General features: G+C 54.0%; 2 protein-coding genes across 2 annotated transcripts; both read right to left on the reverse strand.

The window, feature by feature from the left end:
• Window positions 1-1,388: 1,388 nt before the first annotated feature.
• LOC143167202 (uncharacterized) lies at window positions 1,389-9,219 on the reverse strand. Its single transcript, XM_076352390.1, has 13 exons — window positions 9,132-9,219; window positions 8,868-8,947; window positions 7,003-7,126; window positions 6,499-6,702; window positions 6,120-6,399; window positions 5,559-5,663; window positions 4,898-5,044; window positions 4,122-4,185; window positions 3,526-3,586; window positions 2,717-2,808; window positions 2,574-2,616; window positions 1,799-1,854; window positions 1,389-1,597 (listed from the first exon to the last, which is right to left on the reverse strand). The coding sequence occupies exons 1-12, from the start codon at window positions 9,217-9,219 to the stop codon at window positions 1,823-1,825; spliced, it is 1,320 nt and encodes a 439-aa protein (XP_076208505.1). The 3' UTR covers window positions 1,389-1,597; window positions 1,799-1,822.
• Window positions 9,220-11,226: 2,007 nt separating this feature from the next.
• Window positions 11,227-19,788, reverse strand: LOC143167203 (BPI fold-containing family B member 4-like). Its single transcript, XM_076352391.1, has 17 exons — window positions 19,770-19,788; window positions 18,949-19,098; window positions 18,120-18,239; window positions 17,690-17,888; window positions 17,021-17,125; window positions 16,727-16,870; window positions 16,005-16,065; window positions 15,370-15,430; window positions 14,712-14,803; window positions 14,143-14,355; window positions 13,742-13,795; window positions 13,035-13,205; window positions 12,785-12,852; window positions 12,597-12,639; window positions 11,889-11,952; window positions 11,375-11,451; window positions 11,227-11,250 (listed from the first exon to the last, which is right to left on the reverse strand). Exons 1-17 carry the CDS (start codon window positions 19,786-19,788, stop codon window positions 11,227-11,229), a joined length of 1,665 nt encoding a protein of 554 aa, XP_076208506.1.
• Window positions 19,789-20,759: the final 971 nt, after the last annotated feature.

Genomic DNA, 20,759 nt, shown 5'->3' on the forward strand with positions numbered 1-20,759 from the left:
CTCCTCCTGCACCCGAGAGCTCGCCGGCCATCGCTGCCTGCTCACCCCCGGGGTCCTGGTGGGGCTCCAGGGATGTGTTTGTTCATGTCAAACAGCTCCCAGCTCGCTGGCAACAAGCAGGGAGCAGGAACAGAGAATAAAAGAACCAGTAGCTCAGGGACAAGGGTGGAATAAATCTGCATAAATACAAATGAAGGGAATATTTATTTCTCACATTGACCACTTTTCTGTAGCTACTTTAAATTGTGAGAGAGGCATGGGTCCGTCAGGACCGGGCAGGGCTTAGACTCGGCTCCAGGGCTGCAGCTCATCGTGGTAACCCACCTTTCCAGCAGACTTATCTATTAAATATTCTTTGCATGTGAGTTACTCCTGTAGCTGATAGGAGAGATAAATAACAAAACCTTTGCAAATGCAAAAATCCTTAGGCAGTTTGGAAAGAAACCAAATCACGTGCTGAATGCAGATGAAGAAAAATCCTTTTTATTGTAAGGAGTAACAAGGGATGTGAATCCGCCTCACCCACAATGCAACACGTCCAAATCCACTTGGAGATTACAAGACAGGATAGCATTTACTCCGATCAGTTCAAAGCATAACTGTTAGGGAACAAATCAGCTAAGTACACGTCTGGATTAGACTGTAGGCCTTTTTTGCCTTCTTTTTAACAGTATGAAATCACTGGAAACAGCAAATTTTCCTTTTGTAATGGTAAACTAATCAAGAAGCAGAAGGAGAGCAAAGACAAAGCATTTACATTTCATCAGTGTTTGTCCCTTTCTCTTCCCTTCACAGGAATTTGGTGCAGTTGGGGCAAACTCACAAATTCCCATGGGGTGGCTGCACGGGGACCAAATTGCCGCCGCGAGCCGGGCTGTCTTGGTCCAGCACCACAAAAGTCTACTCTGTGCTGAGCAATTACCTGGCCCAAACCACAGCCCCGGCCCAGGTGAAACTCGGGTGTGTGTGAGGAAGGCTGGAGGGTCGGGGCAGTACCTTTGTCAGTGATAGCCGTAACGAGTGGCTTATGGCTGTGACAGCCGGGAGGGCACGTGGGCATGACCTGGGGCTCCTGCCTCTGGCTCCGCTGCCAGCAGTGCCATCGGCATGGCTAACCATCAACATGGCTAACCATCGGCACGGCTAACCATCAACATGGCTAACCATCGGCACGGCTAACCATTGGCACAGCTAACCGTCGGCACGGCTAACCATTGGCACAGCTAACCATTGGCACAGCTAACCATCGGCACGGCTAACCATTGGCACAGCTAACCATCGGCACGGCTAACCATTGGCACAGCTAACCATTGGCACAGCTAACCATCGGCACGGCTAACCATTGGCACAGCTAACCATTGGCACAGCTAACCATCGGCACGGCTAACCATTGGCACAGCTAACCATCGGCACGGCTAACTCTGGGCTGGACAGAGACACCAAAATCTGATAAGGTTGAAATGTAACGCAGAAGAAATAGTGTATTTTCTTGGTTGGGTTTCTCCATTTTCACGTCTATTCTCCATGTATCAAGTCATCTTCCTCCCATCCCTTCTCCTCCTCAGGGCGGAGAGGTGGGAATCGCCAGCGGGGGCACCTGGGGAGATGCTGGAGCTGAGGTTTTGGGCAGTGCGGGAGCTTGGAGTGGCAGCCCCATGCTCCCCCATCACCTCCCACTACCAGGTGGCAGGGTCAGCCCTGGTGGGCTCATCTCACCCACCCCAGGCACCAGCACCGGCACCAGCACATCCGGCAGCAGAGCTCTGAGCCAGGTCCCCCGCCAGCAAATCATCCTTACCCCACGGCGCTGCCGGCCCCTTGGCTACGGAATGTTCCCGGGATCGATGCCTGTGGCTGGGGGAGAGGGACCCAGGTCAGTGTGCTCTGGCCCCTGGCCCCCCCAGCCCCCCGAGCCCTGTCAGCCCCCACCCGCAGGGCCGAGCTCCACGGTGCCTGATGCACCAGCGGCCTGAGAGCTCCCGGCTTTATGGGCAGAGATGATTTAGTGCCCTGAGGAATACGCCTCTGGGAAAGCTGGGATGGCTTCCAACTCTTCCTTCCCTCCTCTATATATTAACTTTGCATGCATATGAAACTGAAAGCTCTTCCAATCACCTCTGCAAATATTAATTAATCCTCACAGCATCCTGAGGACCATTATTCACTCTTATTAAGTAAATATTATTAAATCCTTTTATGAGAGGTGAAGTGACTTTTCCAGGGCTGTGCAGGGCGTAAGTAGGAGCACACAGACTTTGTCTCGTGACCGTATGCCCGGAGCCACCGAGCGCGGCGAAGCAGCTGCTGCTCAGGTATAAACCTGCCTGTGCCTGAGCCAGGGGATGTCTCCAAGGACCAGGGCTCCTGACCACCCCACAGCACCGCTGTGCCGTGTGGGGTGGAAGTACTTTGTGGGACCACCCTGAGATGCGTCAGCACACCGTGGCCATGGGGACCCACTCCCCGCTCTTGGCTGTGCCCCCTCTGTGCACCCCCACTGCTGTGGCTGCTGCCCCTTTCTGTCTCACAGACACCAGTGGGGATCCCCATCGTGGCATCGGGGCCAGACTTACTCTGAAGGAGCCAGTCGATGAAGGTGCTTGGGAACGGGGAATTCTGCAAAAAACAAGGAGGTGTTAAAGTGCGTGACCGGGGAGGCTGCGGCGGGTGGGAGGGCAGGCAGTGTGGGGGGACCAGGGACGGGACACGGCCGTACCTGCAAATCCAGCTCCATGAACTGCCCAGACGTCACCGGCAAATTGGAGAGGGCAGAGTGGATTTTCCCCAGGAGCCCAAAGGAGATGACACCTGGGGAGAGGGAGAGACCGTCAGGGCTGGGCAGAGCCAGCTGCCCGTTCAGGAGCCTGCCGGAGTGCTCTGCCTGCCTGGAGCCGCGCTGGCAAGTGGAGCATCTGGCAGAGGCTGGGAGAGCAAAGTCCCTGCCCAGCAACGTCCCCAGCACCAGAGGAGGAAAAACCCCTCATCCTTCCTGCCGGTCTCAAACCTCCCGGGGTTCAGAGGCTCCCATGAAAGCCGCTGTCCTGGAGCTGCCTGGTGCATGTCTCATCACACGGGAGATGTTTTGGGTAAACAGGGACAACGTTGCATGCAGTGAAGCAGCAATTGCGTCTGTGCAGGACTCGAAGTGAACAGAGCTGGGGAGGGACCCCCCCCCACCACCACCCCGGCTCTGCAGGGCTGCAAACCAGGGGGGGGGGGTCCCAGCAGAGCCGCCTCTCTTGGCAGCAGCTCGGGTCTGGCCCCAGTTAGAAAAACAACCGTGAGAACAGCAGGATCACGATGCTTTCATGATGTCAGGCAGTGGGGAGGACAGTGAGCCAGGACTGTGCCACCCACAGCAGCTTTGCCAGCAGAGTGGAGCCGCTCCTGCTCCGTGCAGAGCAACTCCTTCTCCTACGGCTCCGGCTCTCCTGAGGACACCCACTGCCTGTGGAGATGGCTAGACACGCAAAACTCAAGTGTCACTCTAAAAATTAATATAGAAAAGAAAATTTAACAACTTACGGTTGAGGAATTGTAGCTTAATATTGATGATGCTGACCCAAATATTCACTAATGGACAAAGCTGCAACGGTAACAAGTGGCACAACCTTGGTGAGAATATCGTGGGTGTAGCAACGCGTTTCCCTAACATCATTTGAGTTTCACAGACTTTAAATCAAGATGGAACAATCAGCTCCTAGAGCATAGTTTCCTCCACGGAAAAAGAGCAATATAAATTGTTCAGCCCTCTTCTCAAAATGGCACAGACTCTATTTAACAGAATAAAAGATTTTCTAACAAGCACCTTTTCTCTAACTGAGGCTGTCACTTCTGCTTACCGCACCGTCTTGGTACCAGAAGGTGTTTCAGAAAGCAATTGGTTACAAATTATCCCGTAACATTGCATGATGGAATTTGAATTACTTCTAACAAATAAGTTCTGACTGTAAGAAATATCACGGAATTTTGTGGAATTCACTTATGGGATGTGGGCATGTGTCTGTGCATGCACATATATATACACGTATGTATGTGTAAATCCGCTAGACAATTATGGCAAGAGCACTAACTTCAGTTGAAGTGCAGCTTCTTACAGCGAAGGACTTTCAGGCACTCACCAGCGCAGGTACGAGAGACTGAAGAGTTGAGTTCAGCAAACCACTGATCAGGTTGGTGAGGAAGCTGAAAAGGGAAAAAGACAGACAAAAATTACCAGGGAAATTGTTAAAACCCGGGGCTCAGCATCGAGACAAATCGGAACTCCTCTGCTGGTCTGCAGCGCTGTGAGCACCGAAGAGGAGCACCCGCTGTTTTCTCTTATCTCTGACATTAAAAGTTGCTGCAAGCCCACAGCTCCCCCAGGCTTTAGCAGGAATTATAGATGCTCAGGACTTTGTTACCTGGTTCTCAAAGTCTGATTGTTACAGTTTAAATCTGTGCCCAGGTTTGAGACTGAAATTTTGCCCCACTGCAAACTTGCAAAGAGCTGACCCACGGCTAGTCCTGCCCATTATTTTTAACTATTTCCCCGCGCACATACCAATATCCCATCTCCTTGCTGGTTTCTCAAAAAAAAAATTGGCTTTTCTATGAGAAAATCCTGTGGTTTCCTCATGGCTGGATAATGGAGCTGCCATTTACTCTGCATGTTGCCTCTGAGATTTTCACTGAATTAACCTTTTCTGTGAAGTGTTGGGTGGTCTCAAGTCTGGAAACTAGAGCCCGGCTGGGCAGCTCAGGGTTGAGGGAGGGAGAAACCTGCTCCAGCACGAAATGCAGCCCTACGCCGGGGGCCACGGTCGAGCCCCAGGTAAGCTCGGGCTCAGCTCCTGCGTGTGATGGATCTGTCCTTGCAAATCACCTCGGGGCTTCTATGAGCAGCTGCCACACTCACCCCTTCCGCAGTTTGACATTGAAGTCACCGAGCAGGTTGCTGCAATCCTTAATCATTAACTTGAGGTCACCGGGGGAGTCTTGGGTCAGTGCGATGTGTGATGTGATGTTTGTTTCTACCGAGGATCCGCTCAGAAAGTGAAAAATCCTGAAAAATAAGGAAGTGGCTTGGAGGATTATGGAGGAGACCGAAGCAGCCCAGAAGAGCGGTATCTGTGGCTGAATTGCAAGCTTGGGCTTGGCTGGGACAATGTTTTACTCTCAGGACTTCCATCAGACTCCTGGTCCTGTCAGCAGACCATTGAAGTCCCAGCGTGCAAAGAGGCACGGAGGGGTTTCCAGGACAGTTCTGACTTCAGGTGGAGGAAGGACAAGTCGACATGAAGGAGCATGGAGCCTTCTTGGCACTTTGCTTCCAACACCTTGTCCACAAGAGGATCTCTGCCTCTGCCTGCCGCCACAGACTGAGACCGTGCCTTTGGAGTGAGGACAGCTGGAAATGCCCCCAGGGAGAGGCAGCAGCACAGCACAGAGCTTTCCTCACCAGCCCTTTGCTCAGCATTTGGGGATGTTTCTCCATCACCTGGGAATGTCCCGTCCTCCCCAGCACCCTCAGGCCCCCATGGCCTCGCTCCACTGTCTTGCCCACCAGCTCTGCTCACCCTGGCAAGCGCAGCACCAGCCTCGAGTACAGGTTCAGCACGAGCTCGCTCCCGCGAAGGACCTTCCATGACACTCGGATGTTCTCGAGGTTCAGCACCTTCAACCTGGGGGTTGACACCAAAGCAAACCCACCTTGAGATGGCAGAATCAGCAGGAGCAGGACCTACAGTCCCACCTCTTCCTGTTCATCATTTGACCTGTTACCTATGTAGATATTCCCAGTTAAACGTGTAGGTGGGGAAGGGCCAGCCCCTGCTCCAAGAAGAGCCAACTTCAAAGCAGGGTCAGGTTGCTCAGGGCTGTGTCCCACTGAGTCTCGACCATCTCCAAGGGTGGAGATTCCCCCACCTCTCAGGGTGCCCATTGCAGTGTCACATCACTCCCACGGGGAAGACTTTCCCCTGTCGCAGCTCCTCACGTGAGCTGCGAGCCCAGGACTGGTGGTTTGTGTAACAGGGAGGATCTGGTCCCCTGGAGCACCCCTTTAGGGGAACCTCTCCTCTGAACGTTATTTGTTACCCTGCAGCAAGCACCACCGCTGTGCTTCTGCTCTGACTTACCAGGCGAAGCGTGTTGACTTGTGAGGGACTCCATCACCCAGCAGTCCTCCTTCACCCAGAAGACCATCGAGACCAAGTAGACTTCCATTGCCTAAGAGACCTCCTTTTCCAAGCAGCCCTGTGCCAAGCAGACCTTTCTCTCCAAGAAGGCTTTTATTGCCAAGGAGGCTGTTGCCGAGGAGACCATTGCCAAGGCCTTCCCCACCAAGGATGCCTGTGCCAAGGCCTTCCCCACCAAGGATGCCTGTGCCAAGCAGACCACTGCTGCCAGGTTGTCCTCCTGCAACAGGAGAAGTCAGACCTTCATTACTGTTCCGGTTTTCATTGCCAAGAAGCCCTCCTCTCCCAAGCACACCCATGCCAAGTAGACCTTCCTCACCCAGGAGGCCTGTGCCAAGGACCCCAGATCTGCTGGATTCATTTCCTGCATCAAGGGGACCTCCACTTTCTTCTCCACTCGGACTTCCTCTGCCAAGGAGGCCAGTACCAAGTAGCCCACCTTCACCAAGAAGGCCTGTGCCAAGCAATCCACCTTTTCTGCTGATGAGACTTTCACTGCCGAGAAGACCAGCACCAGGCAAACCTGCACCAAGGAAGTCCCAGTTACTAATTAGACTTCCACTGTTGGAAAGATTTCATTGACAAGAAACATTGGATCAGCTACGTTAGGTTGACCTGCTCGTGAGGTCTCATGGGGAACTCTGAGCATCCTTGCACAAAGTTGGGTTCCCCATGGAGCCGAGCCTGCCAGGAGGCAGGTCCCTGATGAGCAGAGGGACGCTCCAAGAGCCTGACGTGACACAGGACACACCGGGACCAAGGCAGGTGTGGCCACCTGTGCCATGACGCTCCCATGGGAAACATGGAAAACCCCTGAGCTCACCATCTTTGGGTTGCGCTGGGCCCAGCCCAAGGACACTGCCCTGGTTGAGGAGGCCCTGGGACGGGGGCAGGAGGCCCCCAAGGAGGACGAAACACCAGAAAGGCAGCATGTCTGGTCCCAGCACCTGCGGAGAGACCCACATCAGCCCAAGCACCAGCCCCACTGTGCGGGAATCAGCAGCCTGGGCACCGGTCCAGCTCTCCATCCTTCACGTGTGCTGCCCCAGGGCAGTGGGGCAGGTCCCCCCCTGGACATGCAGGCACCAGGCATCGTCCCCCAGCCCCAAGGGACCAACCTGGACCCACAGCACCCTTTTCCCACCCAGAAAGGTCAAACTGCTTCTGGCTATCAGGGAGCAACTGGAGCACGGTGACGTGCTCCTCCAGAGTCATTGATGTCTCCATGCCTGGCTGGGCTACCCCACTGCAGAGCTGGGTGCCTGACATCTCAGGGAAGCTTGCAGGAACAAAATGCCATTTTAAAGAGAACAAGAGGAATGGAGATGAGGCAGGAGGACCTTGTACCGAACGAGACGGATGGCTTCCAACCACTCTGAAATGGCCCTGAAAGAAGGACACTCAAAGGGGCACAGCCGGATAAAAAATGGTCTGTGTCACAGTCGTGTCCTTCTCCCCGTTATGAGGAACACCTTGCGTTATTAAAGATCAAAGCGCAGCCAAAATCAGAGTTACTTTTCCATGGGCAGGTTGTTTGTTTTTCTCATCTTGCTCCATCCAGGCTATGGAAAAGAGTCCACTTTCCCTGTATTTGATCTGCCTCTAGTCAAAAGAAAGCACCGTCAAGGACCTCATGTTCCCGCACGAGCTGGACTTCTTGGGGTTGCAATCAATGTTGTGGAGTGTTTGTTTATGCACAGAAAGGTGTTTGCAAAGAAATGAAAAAAGGCACCTGCTGAAGTCCCAGGTTAAGGACTGGGACTGGAACCACAAGGTCCCGGTTTAAGGGAGCACCCGCCTGCACAGCCCACGTCCCGGGTCGGACACCCCGGCTTGTCTCTTCTGAGAAAAACAGTGTACAGTCTGCAGATTTGAGGTTCAGCACTGAGAAATAACATTATTTAGGTCAGACTGAACAACTTCTTTATCTGTTCCAGGTACTTTAAAAAAAAAAAAAATCCCTCTATGACAGTTTTTGGCACAATTAAATTAGACTTTAATTCACTAGACTGTCTTTTACATTTTCCCTTTGATCAGCACGTAATGATGCACAGCTCCTGTAGCTGTGATTATTGAACAGGAGAGAAAGACAAAGGCTTGAGCAGCTTCCATTGAAAATCATGTCAAATAAAATCAGTGGGATTTGTTGGAGGGTCTCTGCAAGACGTGTGTAGCATTGTAAAAGGATGCCAAAATGGTTTTCAGGTCTTTTAGAAGAGCTCTTAGAGAGAATACGTGACAAAGTAGACAACTGTCTCTGCCGTTATTAATGGTATCTATCAGGTTGGTACCTCCTTGGTCACACGCATTTAAGCGAGCTGAACATCTTGTACATGCAGAACGCATGTATGGCTTTGCCGATAAATGCTTATTTTATACCAGCTGAGATGAGATCTGATAAGCTGAAAATCATTCTGAATTCTGGTCACCAAGATCATGAAAAAAATCCTAGTCATTTCTGCTAGCTTAGTCATGATAACAAACTTAACAACAAAAATAAACATGGAATTTGACAAGGGAGAGCTCTACTAGCTTCAAAAATAAATTTTCATAAATGATTAAATGCTGCTACAGAAATCAAAGGAAAACATCATTAAAATTCTTGCTTTTAAAGCCGAGTTACACTTTGCTGTAAGTAGTCTAATGGGAACAGGCGCTCTGTGGCCATGGTACCTTAGTGCCACTTACCTGGAGCCCTTTGATGTTGCAGTGCAGCTGCCCACGGCCTCTCAGCAGCAGCTGGCAGGAGCTGCTCTTATATACCCGAACTGCAGGAACAAGGAAAGTCCAGGGAAGGATGAAGCAAGAATAGTTCCTCTTCGCTGGCTGTGAAGTGTGAACCCTGCGCCAGCCTGACCCCGAATGCTCACGTAGCAGCGCCGGGCCGTGGCCAGCAGCACCCACCAAGCCCAGTGGCTCACCCCCTTCCCTCGGGCTGGGTGCGGTACCCACCGGCCCTCCTGCCTGGCCAGGGCACACTGCCACCCCGCTCCTCGGGGCTTGTCCCCTCCTGCCCGCTCTGACTTTCAAGACAGCGCATGCCTGGGGCAGCTGCGCCGGGGCCGAGGGTCCAGCAAGGCAGCCCCCCCGCAGCCCCTGGGTGCTGGGGCAGGGGCTCACGTCCCCAGGCAAGGGATGCTCTGGATCAGGTCCCATCCAGCCCAGCGCCACGCAGCTCCTTCCACATGGCCCAGCGTGGCTGGCCATGGCCATGGTAGGGACACAGGCCGTGGCACAGGTGGCTGTTGCCGCTCACAGCAACTCGGTGTCTCTCTCGCTTTGCTCTCCCAAAGCGGCCCAGAGCAGAGCCAGGAGGGTGCTGGCACCCGACAGCCCCCAGCTGCAAATCCTCCCTGCACTCCCAGCCCCGCTGAAAGCCCCAGAACCCGCTACAAGGGCAGTCACCAGAACCGTGTGTGCCACGGGTGGCCGGCGTGGCCACGGCTGCGGTGCAGATGGTGCTGTGCTTTGCAGACAGTAGCGGGTACCAGCTCGCAGCTACAGCAGCAGTGGTGTCCAGCCCAGGGCAGCCCTCGCTGCCAAGGCAGAGAGGTGGAAATCTGTGATCCCTCGCTCTCCTCCCTCTCCTCTCTGCATCTCCGAATTTCCATGGGACACGCAGACCCCAGACCATCCCCTGAGCATCACGGTTCCTATGAGACAACCTCAGAGCAGCCAGTGCGAAGGGGGATGCCACAGGGGCCTGGGGATGCTCCTGGGTCTCTGGCTGAGCAGAGGGTCCCAGGGAAGGTTTGGGGCAGTTCCTCTCCAGGGTATGCTCCATCATATTCAGCAGGGCACAAGGGTCTGAGGACAGTGAGAGGTGAGCAATTACCTCCCAACGAGCAAATTATGTACAGAAACAGCACAAGGCTGATTGATTAAAAAAAAAAGTTATCACAAACTAAAGAGTATGTGTATTTACGGCATGCCAGCTGTGCCGTGAAAGCTGCCTGTCACCCAGAGGTACACAGGAGACGGCTTGTGCCTCCAAGAAAGATCTTGGCAGTTTAAAGGAGGCTTGAGAGACAACAAACAAAAGAAAACAGGGAAATAAATACAGAGGGGAAGGGAAAAGGAGCATGAAAGATGACAGGAAAAACCTGAGTCTGAGGTTTCAGGTGGTTTTCAGGGTGGATCTAGACTGGACAAGGGCAGGACAGTCTCAAAGGCAGCAATATTACAGCCGTCCCAGCTATTCCCTTTCACCCCAGGAGCAATCGATGGCTTTAGAGCCTTAAATTAGCAAAAGCTTCATTGCTTCAACAGGCACCTGAACTGCAAGAAAGAGCCCGTGCATAAATAAACTGTGCAGTTCATGCAGAGTTCACAGGCATCGATGGATGAATTACCCAGCCATGCGGCATGACTGCTCAGACCCCTGCTCGTGGGCCAGGGGAGCTCGCTGGGCTCCCCGAGCACTCCCAGGACAAAGCCACGGTAAAGCCCGGGGCAGGTGATGGCGTGAGGGGTCTTCAAGATAAACAAAAGACCCCACAGCTTTGGGTCCAGGCCCTGAAAAGAGGCCAACATATCTGGATCTAATGCAGTGTTTGCCGGCAGACAGCTCTCTGCCCACCCTGAGCTGGGTGTCGGGTGGGCAGAGCCGGGGCTGGGCAACCGGGCAGGGGGCTGCAGCCCTCCCACCCACAGGGGCTGGGGTCCCCAGCACAGCGGGGTCTGTCCTGAGCCCCTGGGGTTCACCAGAGCTGGCCACCCCCACAGGCTTGAGCACCCACTGTGGCTGCAGAGAGGACTGGCCTTTATTAAACCCAAGCATGAGAATGTAAAATACACCCACGACCTTCCGAGCATCCACGAAAGAGTCCAAAACACAACATCTGGAGGCAAAAACCACGTGTGTTCCTTCTGTTCCAAGCAATGTAGGTGGGATGCAACATTCGCATGGAAAAGACCAAGCTGCTCTTTTGCTGTGTTAAGTATGAAGAGAAATGCGGTGGAGCATCCTTCAGGCAGGCTGGGCTCCCATCCCTCCGGGGCCAGACAGGGAAAACCAGGGGACCCTTCCCAGCCCGGCATCCCCAGCTCATGCCGACAGCACGATGAGATCCTGGTGAAGCAGATGGGTTACCTTCCCTCTGAACATCCTCCGCGCAAGCAACGGGCACGGCCTTTGCTCCAGAGCAGAGCTGAGGTGCCGGCAGAAGAACCTCGGGGAGCGCCTGAGCACTTACTTCCATGACATCAATGTCTGCACTGGTGAAGTCGATGTTCAGCAGCCTCGGGAGGGGAACCCCCACTCCCAGCACGCCTGCGGGTCACAAGCCAGCCCAGCTTAGTGCCGCGGAAGGAGGGGGTTGCTGCCGAGCTTCTGCCCGGGGCTTGGTCCCCAACTCCATCCTCCCTGTGTGCAAACCCCTCCCTCCGCGAGTGCAAGGCTCTCCAGAAAGGCTTTGTGTTGTGGGACTTAGTGCGTCGACAAAACATATTGTCATTTGCTCCTGCCAGCAAAGCGGCAGGTGGTGAGCAGCCCCACGGAGGGGGCTGCGGGGCCCCTGTTTCGTGACATGTGGGTTCACCTCCCGGCAAAATGCTGCCACCTGAAACACCCCCCCCCCCCATCAGTGCAGGTCAGTCCCACTGGCTCCTGTTCTGTACGGCGAGGTAAACTACACCTGCACAAATTTGGTGTCTTGGCTACAGTCTAGCACAAACAAATATGTGGACGAGGCATAAGAGCTCCCTTACTGTTCATTGCAGGCAGGAAGGCAACATCGAAAATCTGGTCAACGAGCATCTCCAGGAGTGAGACCTGCAACAAGGAGAGGGGTCGCTTAGTGACACTGCTGGTCCCAGTCCCGTGGTCAGCGCAGCCTCACCCTGTCCTCAGGCATGTGGGGATGCTCCGTTCACACCAGCTAAACCCAACCTGAACCCTTGGTGCTCCAGCTCCACACCCATCTAATGCAAACTCCCAATTTCACAGAAATTGGACTTTAAGCATTCTATGGTCAATTTTTAGTCCCAAAATAATGCCATTCCACAGGCCTCTTCCCACTGGCATTAAAGCTGTCTGCACCAAACGTGCTCTATCTGCAAGTATCCTGCGACAGGAGAGCCCGGGATTCCTCCCGACTTTTGCCGTCGTCCCCTATGAGGCACAGGGATGAGCCTCCCCAGGCGCATCCCGAGGGGACGTCGTGGGCATGTGCGGGGTGTCCTGCGGTCCACCGAGGACCCAAACCTCTCCCTCTCAGTGGGGATTTTTTCTGAAAATTGCTCATGGTTCATCCATGAAAAGAAAATCCATCCCCAGAGGTGAAAGAAAGGTGCTATTAAAAATACAACACAACCGTTACACCATAATTGGCCCTTATTTCTCCTGAGCCAATATCTATCAGCACTTTGCTTTCTGCAATGGATTTCGCGTGTTGCTGAGGCTGCTCGTGTTCTTACATCAAAACCACCAACGGACGAAGACACCAAGGAGAGATCAGCCCTGCAGAAGGAAGCAGAGGTGAGTAAGATCCAAGCAGTTCCTCTGCTGACCCAGTGCTGTCGATGCCCTCATCGTCGCACAGCCCAGGAGATCCCACGTCCATGGCCACCCCTGGCCACCCCTCAGATGAAGACCAGTGTCCTACTTCTCCAGGCTGACGCCGATCTTCAGTTTGTTGTCCTCAACCGAAAACTGGGCCAGCAAGGAGGTGTTCTGCGGTCAAACAGAGAGGTCAGGGCAGGGGTGGCTCCTCCAGCCCTTGCCCAAGCCCAAGCCTGCAGCCCAGCTGTGTCACATCGGGTGCAGATCCCATCTACTGGCACCCCCACACCTGCTGTGTGGGGAGGGGGAAACTGCAGGAGGAATTTCTGCATGGGTTGTTCCTTCATACATACAATATTCAGAAGGCAGAGAGACCTCTGGACATCATCTGGGTGGATCACCATCACCTCTGCTGTAGCCATGAGCTGGATCACACCTTTATTTTTCTTCAAGGTCACCACAGGTGCTTCAGGGACTGCAATTTTCAGCAGCAATTCACGTGACTCGGGGTACGCCTCAAAAACCTGTCAACATCCAAAGGTGGAAAGTTTCTGCTGGCAGGAGCACAAGCAGTGCTGACACTGGACCAGGCAGAACAAATGAGTAACCAGGAGCCAGAGAGCAGGCTGCCTACTCCGGCAGCATTAGCACCGTGCTGCTCTCAGGGGGCAGATCTGATCCTGAATTGCTCCGGTCCAACGAGTCTGTATCTCAACAGGCTGAAGTGAAGTCAAGCTAGCTGTGCGCTCAGCCCCGTGGACGCCCTGAGTCTCGCTGAGAGCATCTCATCCCGGTTGGAGGACCACAGACAGCCCCGCATCCAGGCAGACGGAGCAGCTGCAAGGCTCACCTGTGACCCCAGAGCTGCAGAGGATGGGCTGACAAACCGGGCTCTGGCCTGCCATGATTTCCAGTTTTGGACCTAAGTCAGAGCTCGTTCAAGTCCATGGGACATCTGAGATGATGCCTCTGAGGAGGAAGAGACAGGGGGACCTCCCCTGCCCTGGACGCTGCCTCTCTAACCGGGTTACTTGCAGTGCAAGGGGGAACCAGGACTCACCGCAGGAACCAGGGCTCCAAGGGTTGATGTTGTTAGTGGCGGGAGCTCAGGAAACTGTGACACAGAAGAGAGAAATGCTGCACGTGTGTGTGGCGGTTTTCAGCAGAATCTGCTTTCACCAGCAACATGCCTGAGGCTTTTACCACATGGTCTCTCACTCACATTTTTTGGCTTTTACCACATGGTCTCTCACTCACATTTTTTGGCTTTTACCACATGGTCTCTCACTCACATTTTTTGGCTTTTACCACATGGTCTCTCACTCACATTTTTCGCCTAAGCTAGCAGAGACCCTGCTAAATGGTACAGAGGTGCTAAGGCATTGCACGGTGGGACCAGTTTGCATGGCTGACAACCCTGAGTCCTTCCAAACCCAGAGCTGGGCAGTACTCCCTGCTCACCATGCCAGTGGAGATGTCCAGGTCCAGGGCACCCTCCTTCTGCAGGACAGACAGCACCGAGCTGAGGAAGTTCACAGAGAGGCCCAGCTGGGAGGAACTGGTGTCCACCATCGGTGGCAGGGGTGGCATGGGGACCCGTGGTGGTGTGGGGACAGCTTCTGCCTTTCCCAGGGGATAGTCCACCAGGCCTCCTGCCACTCGCCCAACGACAGTCTGGAGTTACAGGGGAAGGAAGCACAGGCCAAAATGTTTGCAATATTTGCCTTTACGGTTAACTTCATGTTCCTTCAGTGTGAAATTGCTGCACGCACGACCACACCAAGTCAGGCCCTGTGACACTTCCTTCTCCAGAAGTTCATGAAATGCAAACCCCACTGCGCTCTCCCGTGACGGCGGCAGCAGCAAGAGCAGGGCACCGAGCCGGGACCTCCCCAACCTTTTCACAGCAACCTCAGAGCCCGCTGCTCAGGTGTAGGTGGCCCCAGGGACAGCCCAAGGAGACTTTCCCAAACCCAAGTGAAACAGCACAACCCTTGTACGTAGATGGAAGGAGAAGATGCAGGACTTACATTCAAGTCTACCTCAAGGAACTGGCCGGTTACCAGGGGAAGGCTGGACACAGTGTACTGGATACTGCCCAGCAAGCCCAGGGGCACCAGTGCTGGGGGGAGAGGGAGGGACTCAGCGATTCCCCGCTGGGCTCAGGTGCAAATACCCCCTCCCCTGCTCGGCAGCGGGGTTTTTTTCCCAGAAGAGCCCTGGCTCGCAGGTGGACTCAGGGCAGCCACTTGGCCCCGGCTCCAAGTGCTCTGTGCTGAGCGGTAATGCCACAGGAGGTGTCGTTTCCCTAATGAGCAGTGCGTGCAACTGCTGCAAATGGAGGGGACAGCTCACAGCTCACCCCGTTGATGCCACCCTTATGCACCCAGGGGTCTTTCTGTCCGTGATTAGAGATGGAGAAAGGGGAGATGTGGGGAGGGGACAGCATCCCTCCGGGACACTGCTCCTTGGCTGCTGCCCGGGGGTGACAGGTTCTGGGCAGCGAGCTGCCGGGGGTCCCCGCTCCCTGCTCGGGGCAGACCTGGGGTCTGTGGGGTGAAGCGGGGGGGTTTGCTCTTCCTGCCTGGGGTGCAGCAGGGGGGATAGTGTCACAGTCCTCACATGGCCAGAGCAGAGGTGGCACGAGGGGGAAGGCAGGGAAAGGCGTGGGACCCACCAAGTACTTACAGTTTACAAGACCCAGCTGGTCGTTGACGAGTCCCAGGGCAACGTTGACCACCGGGCAGAGCTGCAAGAGTCGGGGAGGGACGGTGAGTAACCCGTGTTCAGAGCCGGACAAGGACACGCAGCCCAGCTCGGCTCTGCCGCGCTTTCCAGGGAACAGGAGCACTGGGCGCATGGGATGGCAGTCCCTGCTGGTGACTCCACGGTGCTGAGGCTGCACCAGTTCTGGATCTGGCCCTGCGCGCGCCTTGCCCTTCGTCAGACAAGTGGGGTTAGGACTGGGTCCCAGGAGCCCATGTGGGATGGCTGGGGACACCCTGGGGCTTTCAGGAGGGAGGAGAGATTCAGTTAGCCCATAACACAGTCCAGAGCATCGTTAGAAACTCCCAGGCACTTGGGCAGACCCGCGCCAGGCTTGTTGACCTTGCATTTGGAAGGAGGGAGCAGCTTCTTCCAAGCAGATGGAGATATGGCACGTCCCCTGCTAATCCCAAACCACTGGGTGGGCAGGTGGACGCAGCAGCCCTGGCACAATGGCCGTGCTCCCGCCCTGGGACAGGAGCGATGCCGCAGGGAGCTGCACTGCAGCTTTTCGGACTCATTGCTCCTTTCCAGGGTGGAGGTTTTTTCCAACTTACCAGATTAGGAAGAAGTCTGTTCAGGGCACTTGCCAATAAATTATCCACAACTGGGAGCAGGCTGTGGAAAAATAAAGGAGCACCATAAAAAAACCTGCTGCAAAGTAAATGGGTCTTGTTAAACAATTCCCTGTGAATAGTGCGGAGCACAGACCTCCCGGAGCAAGGCAATTGCAGCAGCAAAGTGCATGGTGTATGCTTGGATTTTGCAAGATAAGTGTAATTTGCATCCCAAAATAACCAGCGGGAAATTTATTGCTGCCTTTTATCTAATAGTGTATAGTCTCCTTAAATGAGCAGAAACAACCTCAGCCCAGGTGGTTTCTATGATTTATGTATCATGTGCTTACGTCTTAGAAGACCCCATGCAATGTCAGTTAAAATGACCCATGAATGCAGCACATGGGACAGAAATGTCCCTCCGGGACTGCTGCGGGGTCATGCAGCCCTCTAGGACAACATGTCCATTTGCTGCAGCTGCACGAGGGGCACACAGGGACCACCGCCACCAGCAGCCCTTTGCTCAGCCCCGTGACAGGGCCGGTGAGTGACTGTCACCTGTAGGAACGGCGGCTGCCGGTGTCGCAGTCACCCATGGGACTCAGACACGCAATGGGAAGTGCCCTCGTGCATTTGCTGTTCTGCGGGCAGGGGCTGGGGGCCAGCAAAGCCCAGTGGAGAGGTGGCTCATGCCAGCAGAGGAGGACACCTCCATCACTCACCCTCTCAGGAGTCTGACTTTAATACCACCAAGGATGGTATCGCATCTTTCTGTCACCAGTTTGGGGTAGCCTGTGCCGTCCATGGTTAGCCTGACCCTTGACGTGATGTTCACTTCCACTGCAATGTCGAGCAAACCCAGGAGGCTGTGCAAGGGGAAAGGAGTGACCTTCAGTGGAGCAGCCACTTCCCAGCAAACAGGAGCAGTGTGTCCTCCCAGAGACACCCCTTGTGGTGGTGCTTCCACCGGGTCCGGGGGCACGGGTGGCACTGCCACCAGCACCAGCCCGACCTACCTCTTGGCATTGAGGGCCACCCGTGTGTAGAGGTTGAGGTGGACACCGATGCCAGGCAGGAGCCGCAGGGACACCCTGGGGAGCGTCAGCTCCACAATCCTCAGCCTGCAGGGACAGTGAGGGAGACACCGCGAGTGATGGCTCTGAGCCCAGCACCCCGCCACCTGGGCTGTGCCGCTCACACAAAGCCACTGCTCAAGGGGTGGGCAAGTCAGAGGCCATTTAGGCCAGAAATGGCAAAATACACCAAGTTTTCTCAGTTATTTTCCTGTTTTAGTTATTTTCCAGTCTTATTAGAAGCTTTGTTCTAGTTGCCTTATTATTGCTTGTGCTTGTGCTTCTGCTTGGTGCTGGGCTTAAAATAAGAGTTAAAATGGGACGGTTGCAAACAAGTGAGCATTGCTTTGGCAGTGGTGGCACCAGCTCCGCAGGGCCAACGTGTGGTTCTGTGGACCCTCTGCGGGCAAGTGCCTTTCAACTACTGTTTCCTTTAACTTTCCTTGTGTAGCAGCCAGCAATGCAAACCTGGTGGGACTTCCAAGCAGCATTTATCTCAAAGCATCAGCTCCAAACGAGGTCTGAGCATCTACTGAAGCATCACCATTGCTCCCCCCCCAAACAGATCTGAGGTTGCCCCCCTGCAAGGAGCCCGGACGGTGCTGTCCTTACCCGGTGAGCCCCTGGACCGTGCTGAGCAAGCCGCCTTCCCCGAGGACGCCGAGCAGGCCGCCGCCTCCCAGCAGCCCTCCGTTGCCCAGAAGCCCTCCTCTGCCAAGAAGGCCACTGGAGCCACCGAGGATCCCTGCTGTGCTGAGGAGACCTCCGTCACCGAGCAGACCTCCTTGTCCCAACACTCCTCCAGCAACCCCTGTGGGGATGTCTCCCCTGGGGACATCGCCACCAGGTGCCAGCCAGCCTCTGGCAGGGTTTCTGGGGCTCCCCCCATAAGCACTTCCACCAGCCCCTCCACCCAGCAAGGCACCACCAGCATCGCCCCCTCCACCAAGCAGACCACCAGTCAGCCCCCCCAGCAGCCCTCCGCCACCCAGCAAACCACCAGTAATACCACCAAGCAGACCACCACCACCACCAAGGAGACCTCCTCCGAGGCCACGCAACAGGTCCCCACTTTCATCTGTGCTGGGACGTCCGCTGCCGAGCGGCACCTCTCCGAGGCCACCTTGGAGGGCGTTGCCTTGCCTGAGCGAGCCTGTAAGAGCTGGAAACATCGCCCGCCATCAGCCTGCGAGGCAGAGCTGCCTCCCCGGCCACCGCTGCAGCCTCTGTGCAGGGACCAGCAGGCAGCTGCCAGCCTCCTGCCCGCACCTTTACTCATTGTGCTCCTCAAGCATGGGTTGTTGAGGGGTTTGTGCTCTCCATTACCATCGCTGCCTACCCCAGTCCCTAACTATCTGCTGTCAGTTTTTCCCATATATGATGCAACGGAAAAAGGGCTTTGGGATCCAGGACAGGAGGCACCATGTTAAGACCTCTGTAAAGAAGCTCAGGGGAATTTGTCTGCAGCTGCACCAGTAAGACAGCAAACGGTGTGGCACAGTCACAGGGGTTGGGCACTGATAAAGCCTAAATGTGAGATAGTTGAGGTGCCATGTGGCTTGTACCTCCTGAGCAATGGCTCACACCTCCTGAGAGGTGCAGGCTCCCAGGAGGAGCAATCCCCAACACGAGCAATGTCTCTCTCCTTTTAGGAGCCTGGCCAGTTGAAATTTTAATTACAAAAAAATGACTCCAGGGTCAGTTTGGAGGGGGAGGTTTGCACACAAGCCTCATACTCTTCCCCTTCCATGAGCAATTCCCCTCCCTTCCCTGGCTGATCAGGCTGTGCTGGTACCACGGCATCAACCCTCAAGGACCACCGTTGGTTCCTGTTTCCCAGGGTCCCACTAGGAGGAGGCAGAGTGACTCACCATCACTTAAAACATCTTTATTGAGCCTGAGGACGGCATCTTTTTGCTCGCTTAGTGATGGGGTCAGCAGGGCATACAAGAGGGCAATGCCCAGAGCCGGTGGCATGGTGTCTTCTGCTCGGCTGGGAGCGCTGTGGGTGCTGGCAGGACCTGGGGAAGGACAATGGGAAAAGAGTGAGAATAGGCTGGGTGACCCCCTGGAGACAAAATGGAGTTGGATATTTCGAGCTGTGTGAAAATTTTTCAGTTAATAGAAAACGTGAGCTTTAGGAGGACCAAAACTCTTCACGAGTTAGAGCCACATTTGGCAAATAGATCTGGACACACACAAAAGGGGGTGAAGAGGGAGGGTGTCCGTACGCACATCTGCAGGGACTTTTTCCAGCCAGCTTCTGCACAACCCCAGCACCTGTTTGCTTATTCCTATTTATGGGCACCCCGGGCAACCTGCCCCTTTCCATCCCCGGTCGCCGTGACATAGTTTTAAACTTACAGTATGAAATCATTACTCATAACCTATAGACTGCACTGAGCTCCCCTCGCTAACAACTGCCCTGTGAGTGGGCATGCAAATTAATGCTCCAATTATACAAGCAACTCACATTTGGAATAAAGCCTTTCTTTTTAAAATGGCATGTTTTAATCTTATAACAATAAAAATAATAACCTTAAGAGGATATTGCAACACAAAAAAATCCCTAGGTTTTGTGTCAAATGAATGTTTTTTTCCTCACAGAAGTGTGAGAAGTGTTTTCATTTTACTATAGCAACCTTCTTTTCTGATTTTTTTAGGCTACTCACTAAATATAAACTAGAATTACCTACTTGCATTTCTACCATTATTGGTATTTTTCCCATGTTTTTTTTCTTGCTCACCAGAGTATATTGTAAGGCCCATAGGTGAAATGGTGGCTCTGTCCCCCCAAACTTACAACACCCCGCACCACTATTTTGACCATATTTACCTGGTCTTATCCCGAATTTCGAAGCCTGGCTTTGGTCTTCAGTGCTCGGCTCTTGGTCAAGAGGAGACCTTACAGCTGTCCAAAGGCACCTCTGCTTTAACATGTAGGAACAGTGGGTCCTTATATAGTGAAGCTGATGTGGAAAAAGTGGAAAGATGCCTAAATTGTAAAAGCTGGGATAGTGGATCGAGTGTATAAAGCATCATTTGTGGTTTTAATATATTCCAACACAAATGAAGATTTGTAAAACAGGGAAAAGCATTGAGCAACAGGTTATTGGATGCCCGGTTATCAGCCAGCGCTGTTACCCAAGAGCCCAGAGCTAATGCAAAGGAGAAGGAGCCTGAGACTCTGTGGACCGCAGCACGTGAAGCTGCTGCTGACCTCAAAAGAGCCGTGCTGGAAGATCAGCTTATTCCAGGCAAATCCCCACTAACACTTGCACTCAGGCTGTCACACACAAATGACTGTATCGGGGTAATTTTTCAAGTTTCCAGTGAGGCTCCAGAAAAGCGTTGGGAGATTTTTATCTCCTTTAGTGCTCAACCCTAGGAGCAGTTCCTGAGGATCATCCCACCCGTCCCCGCAGCCACCAGCCGCTTCCCGGCAGACAGTATTTCTGCAGCCTTGGAAAAGCCCCTGTGCGGTGGGACATGCTGATCCACGTCAGCTCCAGACCATAAGGGTGCTTTTGTACTCGTGTTCTCAACACTTAATAGCTTTGTGAGATAAAATGTGCTGCTAACAACCCAGTGCATCTTACACAATAAGGGGATAATATGCTCCTAGACAAAGCAGTACGGAGGTGTAAGCTGTTTATCTGTGCCTGGCTCCATACAGAGCCTT

This window comes from Aptenodytes patagonicus, chromosome 14 (genome assembly GCF_965638725.1).
Source record: "Aptenodytes patagonicus chromosome 14, bAptPat1.pri.cur, whole genome shotgun sequence".
In the NCBI taxonomy this organism is placed as follows: domain Eukaryota; kingdom Metazoa; phylum Chordata; class Aves; order Sphenisciformes; family Spheniscidae; genus Aptenodytes; species Aptenodytes patagonicus.

What these genes read in the sequence shown, in the direction of transcription:
- LOC143167202 (XM_076352390.1), bottom strand. Translation starts at nt 9,219, where the DNA reads ATGCGCTGTCTTGAAAGTCAGAGCGGGCAGGAGGGGACAAGCCCCGAG. An exon ending in GCAACATCAAAGGGCTCCAG is followed by an intron (nt 7,127 to 8,867) that starts GTAAGTGGCACT and finishes GTCTCTCCGCAG; the next exon opens with GTGCTGGGACCAGACATGCT. An exon ending in TCATGGAGCTGGATTTGCAG is followed by an intron (nt 2,617 to 2,716) that starts GTACGGCCGTGT and finishes TGTTTTTTGCAG; the next exon opens with AATTCCCCGTTCCCAAGCAC.
- LOC143167203 (XM_076352391.1), bottom strand. An exon ending in TTGGAGCCCTGGTTCCTGCG is followed by an intron (nt 13,206 to 13,741) that starts GTGAGTCCTGGT and finishes GGATGTTGACAG; the next exon opens with GTTTTTGAGGCGTACCCCGA. An exon ending in CTCTCTGCCTTCTGAATATT is followed by an intron (nt 12,853 to 13,034) that starts GTATGTATGAAG and finishes GTTTGACCGCAG; the next exon opens with AACACCTCCTTGCTGGCCCA.